We start from the raw sequence: 13,892 nt of genomic DNA, 5'->3' as shown, positions 1-13,892 counted from the left end.
CATTTTGTGCGGCGCCTGGTAAACTGCCAGGAGAGCCCGCTGATTTACCAGTTAATGACAGTCAGAGAGAGTTCCTCTTGCCCCTGGAGAGATTTTAGAGCCAGCCAGGGTAGATTTGCCATCATCAATTATGCACAGTTTTAAACAAGAAATGGCCAGCGGGAGCCTCTTTTTTTAAGGAGTGGGGAGCGGGGAGCGAGGGAAGCCGGCGGCTGCTGCCTGAGGGCAGGAGGCACGATGCGTGGGCTTTTCACATGAGGTGGCAAGGCCTGGCCTTTAGTTTTCAAATTGGACACATGTCAGAGTAAAAAATACACAGAGTGAAAATCGTACAGCTCTGGCCACGGCCCGTTCCAGACTCCGGGGAGGGCTTGCGTCCAAACTCTCTCCGGCGCCGTGCTATCCTGCACACAGTCTCCACGACAGCTGTGCTGGGAAGCCGCAGCCTGCACCTGTGGCCCAGGACCTGCCTTGAGGATCTGGTGGGGGGGAGTGGTCCCCATGCTGGGGTGCTTCTCTGTCAGGCCTCCCCCGGCGTCGCGGTCAACATCCGCCCGCTCACTGTATGCTTACCTGGCCCTTAGCACGTGTCTAGTGCGAAGGATGCAGACAAGGCAGCCCCAGAGCCTGTCCTCAGACAGCTCCGGCCTCCCGTGTTCCGCGGCGTGAATTCTCCTGCAGGTGGCCCAAATTTCCTTTTTTTATATCCTGATGGTCTGTGCATAATTCACTTGCTCCTCCTCCCCAGCCCCCGATGCAGTTGTCTCTAGACACGGATGCCACTGCTCTCCACCCTTAGACTGGCAGGAGGTCTTGTCCCGACAAGTCCATACAAAGTGGTCACTCCCGCTCTGTGCCCTACGAGCGCCCCGCGGGCTGCTGTTGTACAAGGACTGTTTTACAACAGTGTCAGTGTTGTGTGACCTCTCTGGGTGTCATGTGCGCAAATTCGAGTTAAAGATGAGCAGACCATCCCAAGTGCTGATGCGTGGTGCCGTTTTGCATTTTTCCCTCTGGTTCCCTGCATCAGTGGTGGCCACTGCGCAGTCCCCCTGGAGGGAGGACCCCCCGATTATACTGAAGCCCCAGGGTCGCTGCAGCGTACACAGAAGCGTGAGCTCTGCGAGTGTCCCAGCCCCCAAAAGAAGCTCCGTGTGGCAGAGGCCAGGTCTTCACGTGAAGCTGGAATAGCACCACTGCCTTCCGGTGGGCTCCCCACAGCCCTCCAGGCTCTGAAAGAATTGCGGAAGGAGGGGGCAGTTTGAGCCTTTTTCAGGAAACTGTTTTCCTGGATCAGACTTTCCCAATTTCAACTTCACGTTTGGAAATAACAGGGCAGTTGGGGATCTATTTGTGGCTCTTTCCTTATCTCACTTGTTGTGTATAGGATTCACGTTTTTACATATTCTGGGTACAAATCCTTTATCCAGGTATACGTTTATCAAATGTATTCTCCTGGTCTATGGTAGATCTTTCATTTTCTTAATGTCTTTTGAAGAGCAGAAATTTTTTTTTTTTTAAGATTTTATTTATTTATTCCACAGAGATAGAGACAGCCAGCGAGAGAGGGAACACAAGCAGGGGGAGTGGGAGAGGAAGAAGGCAGGCTCCCAGCAGAGGAGCCTGATGTGGGGCTCGATCCCATAATGCCGGGATCACGCCCTGAGCCGAAGGCAGACGCTTAACCGCTGTGCCACCCAGGCACCCCTGAAGAGCAGAAATTTTAAATGAAATCTGACATTAGTTTTTTTCATTTACAGGTTATGATTTTGGTGTCCTTATAGGAAATCTTTAACACAGGTCACAGAGATCTCCTAGAAGTTCTGTAGTGTTAGGTTTTATATTTAGGTTTGTGATCTGTTTTGACTTAGATTTTGTGTATGGTATGAGGTATGGGTCAAGATTATTATTATCATTAATTGCATTTGGGGGTCTAATTGTTCCAGCCCCACAGGGTGAAAAACCACCTTTATCCATTGAGTTGTGTTGGCACCTTTGCTGAAAAGTAATTGGCCATATCTGTGACAGTCTATTACTGGGCTCTCTTTTGTTCCTTTAGTCTATGTGTCTAACCTTTCACTAACACTCATATTATCCTGACTATTGTAGCTTTGTAGTAAGCCTTGCATTCAATTTGTTCTCTTTCCACGTTGTTTTACTGAATCCAGTTCTTTTCCAGAAACACTCTCCATATAACTTTGAGAGTTAACTGGTGTAGAATCTTCAAAAAAAACCTTGTTGGAATTTTGGTTGGAATTACACTGAATCTACAATTTGGGGAGAACTGACAATTTAACAATATCGAATCTCTGAGTCCATGAACATGGTATAACTCCCCAATTTAGTTAAATCTGATTTCTTTCATCACTGTTTTATAGTTTTCAGTACACAGATCTTATTTTGTTAGCTTTACATGTATTTCATTTTTATACTATTGTAAATGGTACTTTTTGAAAAAGAGTTTTAATTTATTTATTTGAGAGAGAGAATGCAGGGCGAGGGGCAGAGGGAGAGGGAGAAGCAGACTCTCCACTGAGCAGGGAGCCCAGCATGGAGCTTGATCCCAGGACCCTGAGATCATGACCTGAGCTGAAGGCAGACACTTAACTGACTGAACCACCCAGGTGTCCCTGTAAATGGTACTTTAAAATTTCAATTTCTTTTTTTTCTTTTTTTTTAAAAGATTTTATTTATTTATGTGACAGAGAGACAGCCAGCGAGAGAGGGAACACAGCAGGGGAGTGGGAGAGGAAGAAGCAGGCCCCCAGCGGAGGAGCCCGATGTGGGACTCGATCCCGGAACGCCGGGATCATGGCCTGAGCCGAAGGCAGACGCTTAACAACTGCGCTACCCAGGCGCCCTCTAAAATTTCAGTTTCTAATTGTTTGTTGCTGGTACCTTGAAAGTCAATTTATTTTTTTGTACATTGATTTTGTATCCTGTGAATTCACTAAACTTACTTATTAGTTATAGTAACCTTTTTGAAGATTCTTTGGTACTTCTATTTAGATGATTATGTCATCAACAAATAGAGACAGTTTTATTTCTTCCCTTTCAATTTGTATGCACGTTTTTCCCTTTTCTTGTCATATTGCATTAACCAGGATTTCTGGTAGGATGTTGAATAGAAGTGGTGAGAATGGACAACCTTACCTTGTTCCCAGTCTTAGGGGAACATTCAGTCTTTCACCATTAAATATGATGTTAGCTGTAGTTTTTTTGTAAATATCCTTTATTGGGTTGGGGAAGTTACCTTCTATTTCTACTTTGCTTTGAGTATTTATCAGGAGTTGACATAAAATCTTGTTAAATGCTTTTCCTGCATCTGTTGAGATGATTGTATAGTTTTTCTTCTTTAATATAGTAAAGTACATTGATTGATTTTTGCATGTTTTGGCTTTCATTCCCAGGCAAAACCACACCTAGTCGTAATGTATTATCCTTTTTATACATTGCTAGATTCAGTTTGTTAACATTTTATTGAGTGTTTTTGCTTTTGCATTCTTGAGCGATATTGGTCTATGGTTTCCTGTAGTGTCTTTGTCTGGTTTTGGATATCAGGGAAAGGCTGCCTAATAAGGTAAATTCTATTCTCTCCTCCTCTGTCTTCTGAACGTTTGTGTAGCATTGGCATTACAGTTAGTTTAGAATTAGTACTATCCTATGGTTCATATTCTTTGGTCTATCCATTTATTTGTACACATGTGTATATTAAGAACCTCATTAAATTGTAAGGTTATTTAAGGCCAGAGAGCCACCCCTCCCCCTGCCTTTACCATCATGTCTATAAACTACACCATAGCACTTATTTTTTATTAAGATAAAATATACTTAATGTAAAATTTACTCTTTTAGCCATTTTTAAGTATATGGTTTGGTAGCAGTACGTACATTCACAGTGTTGTGCGACCTCACCACCATCCATCCCCAGAACTTCTTTCATCTTCCTCAGCTGCAACTCTGTCCCCATTAGACACTAACTCCCCATCCCACCCCCCATCCCCTGGCGCTCACCGTTCTGTGTTCTGTCTCTGTGAATTCGATTCCTCTAGACACCTCGTAGAAATGGAGCCAAACAATTGTCAACCTTTTGCGTCTGACTTACTTCACTTAGTGCAATGTCTTCAAGGTTCATCCGCGTCGTAGCGGCTGTCGGGATTTCATCCCCTTTTAAGGCTGAAGAATATTTTATTGTGTGTATACGCCACATTTTGTTTATCTAGTCATCCATCGATAGACATCTGGGTTATTTCCACCTTTCGGCATGGTGAATAATGCCGCTGTGAACTTGGGTAGGCAAATGTCTGTTCCAGTGCCTGCTTTCCCTCGTTTTGGATGTACACTCAGAAGTGGAATAGCTGAATCGTAGGGCCCTATGTTTACTTTCTCGAGGAACCACCAGGGCCTTTTCCACAGTGCATTCCCACTAGCAATGCACGAGTGTTCCACTTTCTCCATAGCCTCGTCAACACTTGGTATTTGCTGGCTTTTTATAACAGCCGTCCAAATGAGTGTGAAGTGGTCTCATTGTAGTTATGCCCTGGTGCTTTGCATAGGGTTCTGCCCCTAGTGGAGGCTTGCAAGGGGTTAACAAGGGCAGAGCCCTGCCTCTGGGCAGTAGTGGGAACCATTTTTATTTCAAGTCAGTTATATATCGTATCTCTCAATTTACCAAATCCATGTGTGGGTCCAGAGAAGGTTCCATCCCTCAACTTCCAGAGAATTTAGTTCTGGAGCAGGTGGTAAGCTTCAAGGCCTTTGAGAAAGGTTTCCTTTGCTCCCCAAACAGAACCCCAGGCAGCGTGGCCAGAGGGGGCACCATGAGGGTGAGTCAAGAGATCCCAGCTGCCATTGGGTATCAGGCACCAGTGCCCTGGGTGGCGGAGTATGAGCCCTGATCTCTCTGGGTCTCAGTTTCCCCCCTTGTACACTGAGCGGATCGGATCAGAGCACTGGTTCTCGGCCTTGACTACTTACTGTAGTTGCTCGTCTCCATTCCCAGGCCTCATCTTGGGCCAATTATAGCTGAAGCTCCAGGGGGCAGGGACCAGGCCTCAGTATTCCCGAAGCTCCTTTGGTGGTTCCAGGATGTGGCCAAGGGTGACGTCTGGGATTAGAGCCCTGGTTCCCACCCCCGCCTGAGCACTCGGTCACCTGAGCTGCTGATTTACAAATACGGGTCTCCTGGTCCTGCCCCTGGAGGTTTTGGTTTGATAGTTCTGAGAGGGGTGCCCAGAATCTGTATTTCAGGCAAGTCCTCCCCATGATTCTCAACACCAGACACATCTTGAAAACATGGGAAGGGGGCAGCTCTTCTTCAACCTGGTCGTGTGTAGGAGTCACTGTGGATCTGGTAACAGTGTAGACTCCCAGTTCCGTGGGTGCTGGGCTCCCAGGTGGTGCTGGTGCTGCTCAACGGGGACCCCACTTTGAGGAGCGAGGGAGTAGAGGCCTCCCAGGGGGCCTTCCGCCTCCCTCCTGAGGCCTCCGCCGGCCTGAAGCTCTGCAAGCCCCCAGGCAGGTGTAGCCCTCGCCCCTGGTGAGTCCTAGCAGCCCCGCGCTCCCCGCAGGGGGTGCTGCTGCCTGCCACCCTGCTTTGGGTAGTCTTGGCCGTCTTTGCTATCTCCGTACTCTGTCTCCGCTGGCTGTGTAACCGTGTCAATGAGAGCAGAATGCAAAACCCCGGCCAGATGAGGCACTCATGGGATCGGGCATCTCTGCAGGGCTGCTCAGGCTCCCCACTCCACCCTGCCCCCGGCTCTGGCACCGCGGCTCCAGGAGCCCGGCTAATCAGAAGCTTCCAGCGTGGAAGCACAGCTCCTTCTCCAGTGCGGCTTTTCCCAGCGACGTGTTTCAAGTACCAATTTGGTGTCCTTGCGCTTCTGATCCTGCCAGCCTTTCACAAGCCATTCCCTTGAATGACGACAAGCAGTCTTGATATGCTGGGTTAAAAAAATCTTTCAATTGGGGCTTGTTTGTTTACGAAACAGCATCAATTATCAGGGATTTCCAAACTGGCTTCCTTTCTACTGGCGTCTGCATCCGGAGTGGCGCCGCCAGCCGCAGTGACAGCCGTGTTTTGGTGTTGCTGTTGGGCCTCGCAAGTCTCGGGGGTGGGAGGGGGGGCCCAGCGTGTTTGGAGCTCGAGGGATAAAAGCTCGTTGAAACACCTGTGCTCCCCTGTTCAGACGCTCCCCGATCTCGCATGTTTTATTCGGTGGCTGTTATTTTGCAGCACGTTGTGAATGGAAATCATTATCAAGAACATGTGCAGGAAGAAGTGGGTTTTCGTGGCTCCTGGACCCCAGGCTGCAGGGGAAGCCACTGCGCGCGCTCCATGGAGGGGCAGCTGCGGCTTTCATCAGGAACCAGCGAGGGGCTTCTTGGCAGCTGGGCAGAAGCAAACCTAAGCAAACAGTGTGGGCAAAATGAGGCAGAGAGACGAAAGGCAGGGGGAGAACTTGCCTTGAAGGAGAGAGAGTGTTTGGCTCAGGGACTCACAGTTTTTTAAAGTTTACACATTTTCTACAAGCAAGCGGCATCTAAGAGACTAGGAGAAGTATTAGGTGTCCTTTGGGGGACAACTGCAGGAAACCCAGCTCAAACCAGCTTAAGCAAAAGAAGAGATTTATGTACTCATGTCAGAGAAACATTGAGGGCTGTGTCGGCATCAGGTACAGCTTGATCCAGGGCCCCAGACCGTGTCTCTCCTCTCTCTCAGGGTGGGCTTCATTCTCAGGTAGGCTCTATCTGGGTGCAGGCCCCAGCCAGCCCCAGGTCCCATACCATCAGCTTAGCAGCACCAGCAAAAAGGAAGCTCCTTTCTGGCATGCCACGGTGCAGCCTCTCATTGGCCTGGCTTGGATCAGCTTGCTTCCTGATCCAATTCCTGTGGGCAGGAGGAGCTGGCACTCAGACTGGCCGCCCCTCGGGCCTTCCTCATGCCCAGCCTTGCAGCCTTGGGGTGGGTTAACTTCAACCATGTCACAGGGATGAGAGAGGACCAGGGTGGCTCCCAGGGGGAATCAGGACCATCAGCAGGCCTCTGTAAGCCCAGGGAAGCAGTGAGTGCCTGCGTGCAGCACGTGGAGCGGGCCAGCTGCCCCCTCCTCAGGCGGCCACGGCATGTCCTTCATCTCAGTAAAACAGGCAGCTTTGACTCACATCAGTGACCCAGAACCATCTTTAAAGATTGGCACCCCTTGGGGTGTCTGGGTGGCTCAGTCGGCTAAGCATCTGCCTTCGGCTCAGGTCATGATCCTGGGGTTCTGGGATTGAGCCCCACATTGGGCTCCCTGCTCAGGGGGAGCCTGCTTCTCCCTCTGCCCCTCCCCCTGCTTGTGCTCGCTCTCCTTTATGCTCTTTTTCTCTCTCGCTCAAATAAATAAGATCTTAAAAAAATTAAAAATGGTACCCCTTCAGGGCACCAGAGTGGCTCAGTTGGTTAGGGGACTGACTCTTGATTTCAGCTCAGGTCATGATCTCAGGGTTGTGAGCTCGAGCCCTGCATCAGGCTCCATGCTCAGCAGGGAGTCCGCTGGAGATATTTTCCCTCTGCCCATCCCCCACTCTCTCTCTCAAGCAAATAAATAAATCATAAAAAAAAGTAAAAAAGAATTGGCAGGCCTTCTTAATATCCGAGATGTCTAAAGAACGCCCACAGTTCAACACCAAAGAAACAAATAATCCAGTTAAAAATGAGCAGAGGACCTGAATGGGCATTTTTCTGAAGAAGACATCCAGATGGTGGATAGACACATGAACAGACGCTCCACATCACTCATCGTCGGGGAAATACAAATCAAAACCACAGTGAGATACGACCCACACCTGCCGTTATGGCTAAAATCAACAACATGAGAAACAGCCAGTGCTGGCGAGGATGCGGCGAAAGGGGAGCCCTTGACTGCGGCATTATTTACCGTGGCCACGATACGGAGGCAGCCCAGTGTCCACCAGCAGACGCCTGGATAAAGAAGGCGTGGTGTGTAGATACGCCGTGGAATATTCCTCAGCCGTACAAAAGAACAAAATCCTGCCATTCATGACAACTGGACGGACCTAGAAGGAATGATGCTAAGTGAAGTAAGTCAGAGAAACACAAATACCATATGATCTCACTCATATGTGGCATCTAAACAGAAGAAAACAAAATAAATGAACGAACAAAATCCAGAAGCAGACTCATGACTACAGAGAACGAACAGGTGGTTGCCAGAGGGGAGGGACGTGGGGGATGGGCGCAATGGGCGCAGGGGATTGAGAGGTGCACACCTCCAGTTATGAGATAAATAAGCCCCAGGATGAGAAGTGTAGCATAGAGAATACAGTCAATAGTATTGTGATCACTTCTGGCGGTGACTACACTTATCGTAGGAATGGTTCATGACGCATATATAATTGTCGGTTCATGACGCATATGTAATTGTCGGTTCATGGCGCATATGTAATTGTCGGTTCATGACGTATATGTAATTTTCGGTTCATGACGCATTTTTAATTGTCAATTCATGACGCATGTATAATTGTCGGTTCATGACGCATTTTTAATTGTCGGTTCATGACGTATATGTAATTGTCGGTTCATGATGCATATATAATTGTCGAATCACTACGTTGTGCACATGAAACTAAAATACATTGTGTGTCAACTATGCGTCCGTTAAAAATTTTAAAAAGTGACGTATTTTTATTTTTTTTTTAAAGATTTTATTTATTTATTCGACAGAGATAGAGACAGCCAGCGAGAGAGGGAACACAAGCAGGGGGAGTGGGAGAGGAAGAAGCAGGCTCATAGCAGAGGAGCCTGATGTGGGGCTCGATCCCAGAACGCCGGGATCATGCCCTGAGCCGAAGGCAGACGCTTAACCGCTGTGCCACCCAGGCGCCCCAAAAGTGACGTATTTTTTAAAAATGGCCCGCTTTTGAGAATCTGAGACCCATGGAGCCATCCCCTCCCAGCAAATACACGTGGTCAACCATTTGCATCTAATTCCGAGGGGACACGGGACCTGGAGGGGTGCCTGGCCCGGAGTCCCTGGCCCGGGTGCTCCCCCAGCCAGCGGGTCCCAGGCTCGGGGGCATCCTGGGCTCCCTCCAGTGCCTGCCGAATCAGCATTTCTGGGCCGGGGTGAAGGCCGCCTTTGTTCTCTAACTCGGACGGGGCAGGACAGCCATCCCGAGGGGACTCCACCCCGAGAGCGAAGGCCGGAAATCTCATTTGTGTGCGTTCTTCGCGCACTCAGAGCTGCTTCTTGCCTGGGTTTACTGACTTGGAAGTGAAACGAACAGGCTTAGGGCTCACGGGGAGTGCTTGTCACTGGTGTCGTCGTCACTGATGTTGTCGCCAGTGGAGGGTGCACACATCAGTCATCGAACCCAGATGTCTGTGATGATGACCCCATTGAGTCCTGTGTGTCGGTTCCGCATGGCAGGCGGTGAACTCGGGAGCTTACTGCAATGCTTGGCACACAGCAGGCATCCAATGAATGCACGTATGGTCAATCAAAGGGTGAATAAGTGCAGGTGAGCGAGCAGTGGAATATTGCAGAAGTTAATTCTTTAAAAACACTCTGGGATGGTTTCACACTAGAAGGCACGGCCTGCGTTAGACATGTGAGAGGCGCCGTGAACCTTTGGCCCTTCACCCCCCACCCACCCGTCCCACCCAGAGGGCCCGCCCTTCTCCTCTGTCCCATCTGCCGACCCTGGCGCCACTGACATCGGGGCTGTAATTCTCTGCGCGGGGGCTGTCCTACATTCTAGGGTGCTGCGCATTATCCCTGACCTCCAGCCGCTAGATGCTGTAGCTCCCAGCTCCTTGTGACGACCACAAACGTCCCACGGATTGCCGAATGTCTTCTCGAGGAAAAATCACCCTCGATCGAGAATCCCTGTCCTCCAGTTTTATATGAAAAAAGGATCCCGTTGCCAAAAAGCAGGGCTTTGGCCTTTTGCAGTAGGGACTTAGGAGAGACCGGGGTTGTCAGCAGTGGGCGCTGTGTCTTTCCTGCTGGGCTCTGACCTGCGCTGTTTCCTTTTGAAGGCCCTGCTCCCTTGGGTCCGGGGCTCCTTTGTGAAAGAGAAAGTGGGGGAGCTGAGAACAACCCCAGCTCTGCGGGAGGGCACGGCAGCCAGGGGCCTGAACTCTCGGGAAGGCTGTCCTGTGACAAGAAGGATGATGTTTCAGCCTTAGCTGCCGCGTTTGAGCGCCGAGTGTGCACAGGCCCTGCACTTGGCTTGGCCCGCGCCTCCTGTCTTCAGATCGTCAGTACCAGGGAACTGTCGTTAGCCCATTTTGCAGCTGAGCAAACTGAGTCTGAGAGAGGCTGTGTGAGCGGCCCAAGGCCACATGGCAAGTCCGTGGTGGAGGTGGATTCCTTTTTTTTTTTTTTTTTTTGAGATTTTATTTATTTATTTGCCAGAGAATGAGAGTGAGCGAGCGAGAAAGAGAGCACAAGCAGGGGGAGCGGCAGGCAGAGGGAGAAGCAGGCAGGGAGCCTGATGCGGGCCTCGATCCCAGGACCCTGGGATCCTGACCTGAGCCGAAGGCGGACGCCTCACCGACTGAACCCCCCAGGCACCCCTGGAGGTGGAGTCTAACCCGAGCTTCCACGGCAGGGAGGCCTCTGCCTACATCTCTCCCCGGTGACCTTGGAGAGCTTGGTACCCGGAGCCCCTGAAAGACTCCTGAGGCTCCGCCCCTGGGCGGGGAAGACGCGGCCCTGGTCGCGGGTGCCCAGAGTCCAGCCCAGGGTCCCCTCCGGCTGACGTGGCGCTGTTCTCTCCCCGTAGGGTGTTTTTCCTGAATGTGCCATTCGATTCTGTCATTGAGCGGCTGACCCTGAGGAGAGTCGATCCCGTCACAGGAGAAAGGTTTGTGCCCGGCCCCGGGGGTTGGCCCTCTGAGGGCCCCGGGGCTCCGGCCCTGCTGGGGAGCCTGCCCCGTCCGTCCAGCTGACTGATGATGCCACAGCAGGATGGGTCTGGGGATGACGCTGACAGAAGACTCTAGAAAGGGGGTCCCTCCAGTCCGTTTCTCTGGCCAGTGTCTGTGGACCCTCTGCCCGAAGAGTAGCCAGGGAATGAACGTCCGAGGTGAAAGCGGCAGTGCTGACCCAGCATGGGACGTGGCCGGAGTGGGCGGGTGCCTCCGGACACCTCTCGAGGTGATGCACGCTGCCGACGTAGCTGCTGCACTAAGGTCCGCGTGGGAACCGGCCCGCCTGGGGCCACCGAGTCACAAGGCGAACTCGGAGTTTCGTCCTGCAGTCCCACCAAGTACAGTCCCCGTGTCGGGGCTGCAGCGCCGTCGGACGTCCCCACGATGTAGAAGCTTCCATCCTCTCGCACCCAGGGCCACGTTTCTGGGGGGGGACTCAGGAGTGAAGCGGGGAGGGGCGGGAAAAGAAATACCAGGATTTTTCAAAACTAGAGGCTGATTTCTCGTCCTTGCTGCCAAGGACGGTCTCACGGACCCAAATCAAGTGCAATGGCCTTCATGCCGCCCTGCCCCTGGGGTCCCTCCCGCAGTGACCGTCTGTGGCCCTTCCTGTCCTCTCTGCTCACAGTCGCTGTTACTATGGACCACTCCCCCATTCGGCTGCAAGCTCTAGGAGCACAGAGCCAACATTGTCTTGCTTGCCTCGCATTGCCAGGAGCAGATAATTCAGACAGATAGCAGATGCTTGATAAATACTCTTCACAGGGAAGAAGAAAAGGGAGAAAGGAAGGGGAAGAAAGAAAGAAAGGAATTGGGGACTTAATATATTCTATTCTGTCCACCTGTCCCTGGCCTGCATCCTCCCCCAGGGGAGGGGCCATGCTTTGCGTCTGTGGAACACCAGGGCCTGGCCGAGGACGTGCACACAGCTGGCGTACCGTAAATGTTTGGTGGTGGTGGGGACGGTGACCAACTGGGTCAACAGGGGGACGGAAGGCCCCTTCTTCCCCTGCCCTCTGGGCCAGACCGTAGGTCACCTGCTTCCCCCGCTCTCTCATAGGTACCACCTCATGTACAAGCCCCCTGCAACCATGGAAATCCAGGCCCGCCTCCTGCAGAACCCAAAGGATACTGAAGAGCAAGTCAGGGTCAAAATGGATCTGTTCTACCGGAATTCCGTGGAGCTGGAGGAGTTCTATAAGCGCGCCATCACCGTCAACGCGGACCAGGACCCGTACACAGTGTTTGAATACATAGAGAGTGGGATCATTAACCCTCTGCCCAAGAAAGTCCCCTGATGGGCTCCGAGCAGGGAGCATCCCGCAGGGAAGCAAAGTTAGTGCCCTCCCCAACCTCCCGGAACCTCGGCCGAGCCAATAAAGAGTGCTGGGTGCAGTCTTGCGTGTCCTCAAGGTGAGGTGGCGAGAAGGTGGCCTTGTTTCGGGGTCTGGGACCACGGGACGGACCAAGCCCAGGGAGGCAGCGGAGTGCAGGGCGCCGGGACCCACGCACCGTGCGCCCTCGGATGACGAATGGACCCTCAGAGCCTCACTTACAACCAAAGCAGGGGTCATGCCAGTCCCTGCTCATGGGGCGCAGGGAAAGCTCTCAGCCCAGTGCCAGGCACACAGCAAGCGCTCAAGAAATTTTTAAAAGCCCCCCTCTCTCGAGCAGCCCCGTCCCTTAGTGCTGGGCATGCCCGCTCCCTGCACCGCCCAGCCCGCAGCCCCTGGGCCGCAGGGGTTACTGAGCGCTTGGAACGTGGCCAGCGCCACGAGGAGATGGTTTTTAAACTGCACTCAATTTTTACTAACTTACATATAAATAGGTACAGGTGGCTTCCTGGCTGCCGCGTGGGAGAGCGCGTTTCTCAACACACTTAACTGTTGCTTGAGATGTGCTGGAACCCGGGCGCCTGGGTGGCTGAAGCATCCGACTCCTGATTTCGGCTCGGGTCATGATCTCAGGGATGTGAGACTGAGCCCCGCGTTGCTTAAGGTTTTTTCTCTCTCCCTCTCTAAAAAAAAGAATGTGCTAGAACCACTCAGAAGCCTGTTCTCAGGTCCCAGGGAAACAGCGCCTCTGGGGCCTGCAGAGTTTGCAGTACACGGGCGTGGACAGCAGGGGGATAGGATGGCGACATCCTCGGCTGATCCGGGAGCTCCCCCTCCTCCCGCCTCCCGGGTGATCTCCCCAGCCGTAGAAGAGGACCCTGAAGCCACAGAGGGTAAATGACTTGCTTCAGGTCCCCTGGATGCACGCGACCCCTGAACCTGGTGCTCTGGAACTCTGCCTGTGGGGCCTTGGCAGGGACCGGCCCCAGACTGCGGTTCCAGCCTCTTGGCTCTGAGGGTGTTTAGGTACTCTGGGCCGCAGGCCTCAGGCCCCTTCTAGCCTGGGGTGGCCCAAACCCCTCCAGCCACGGTCTGACCCTGGTCCCGGCCATGGCAGCCAGTAACCACAGCAGCCAGCAGCTGGTGGGGGTCGAGCCAAGCCCCAGGGCCTGCTCTCTTGCTCCTGCAGGCAGGGCGAGCCCAGACCTGCCCCGTCAGGCCTCACAGGTGTCCTGGCCTCTCTCCAGAGTGGTGTCCTGGCCTCCGCAGCTTCCCTTCTGCTGGGTGACTTAGCCCTCAATCCTCTCTTCTTGCCCCGTTCAGGCACTGGGTCTCACCTCCTGAAACTCCATCAGGGGCCTTCCCCTCCCAGACCCCCCTTCTTCCCAACCCCCGCAGGGAAGGGGGTGTCTACCCTGAAAGTTCCCTGACAGTGGGCTCCTGCCCGTCGTCCCAGTTGCAGACCACACGGCCAGGCTGCAAGCACTCCACGCGTGAGGAGACTGCCCGCTCATACCCGGCACCCCCAGACTGGAGGAGACAGTAAAGCAGGGAGGTGGCCAGCCCTGGCCTGGCTAGGATTGCTTCCCTTACCCCCACTCTACTCCTCTGCTTGT

General features: G+C 52.5%; 1 protein-coding gene across 3 annotated transcripts in view; it reads left to right on the top strand.

Annotated features, from left to right (window-relative positions):
* The window catches only part of AK8 (adenylate kinase 8), a 118,455-nt gene extending 106,120 nt beyond the window's left edge, over positions 1 to 12,335 (top strand). For 2 of the 3 annotated variants that reach the window (XM_057313810.1, XM_026514252.4), the window contains 2 exons: positions 10,795 to 10,875; positions 12,003 to 12,335. In XM_057313810.1, coding sequence (XP_057169793.1) covers positions 10,795 to 10,875; positions 12,003 to 12,240 — 319 coding nt within the window. In that variant the 3' untranslated portion in view covers positions 12,241 to 12,335. Of the gene's footprint in view, positions 1 to 2,705; positions 2,938 to 10,794; positions 10,876 to 12,002 lie in introns of those variants that run through there. The other variant, XM_057313811.1, reaches the window with a different exon arrangement.
* The last annotated feature ends 1,557 nt before the right edge of the window (positions 12,336 to 13,892 follow it).

This window comes from Ursus arctos, unplaced genomic scaffold, assembly GCF_023065955.2.
Source record: "Ursus arctos isolate Adak ecotype North America unplaced genomic scaffold, UrsArc2.0 scaffold_18, whole genome shotgun sequence".
Lineage (NCBI taxonomy): Eukaryota > Metazoa > Chordata > Mammalia > Carnivora > Ursidae > Ursus > Ursus arctos.
Note: the sequence above shows the minus strand (reverse complement) of the source record. Positions and strands in the feature narration are given on the sequence as shown.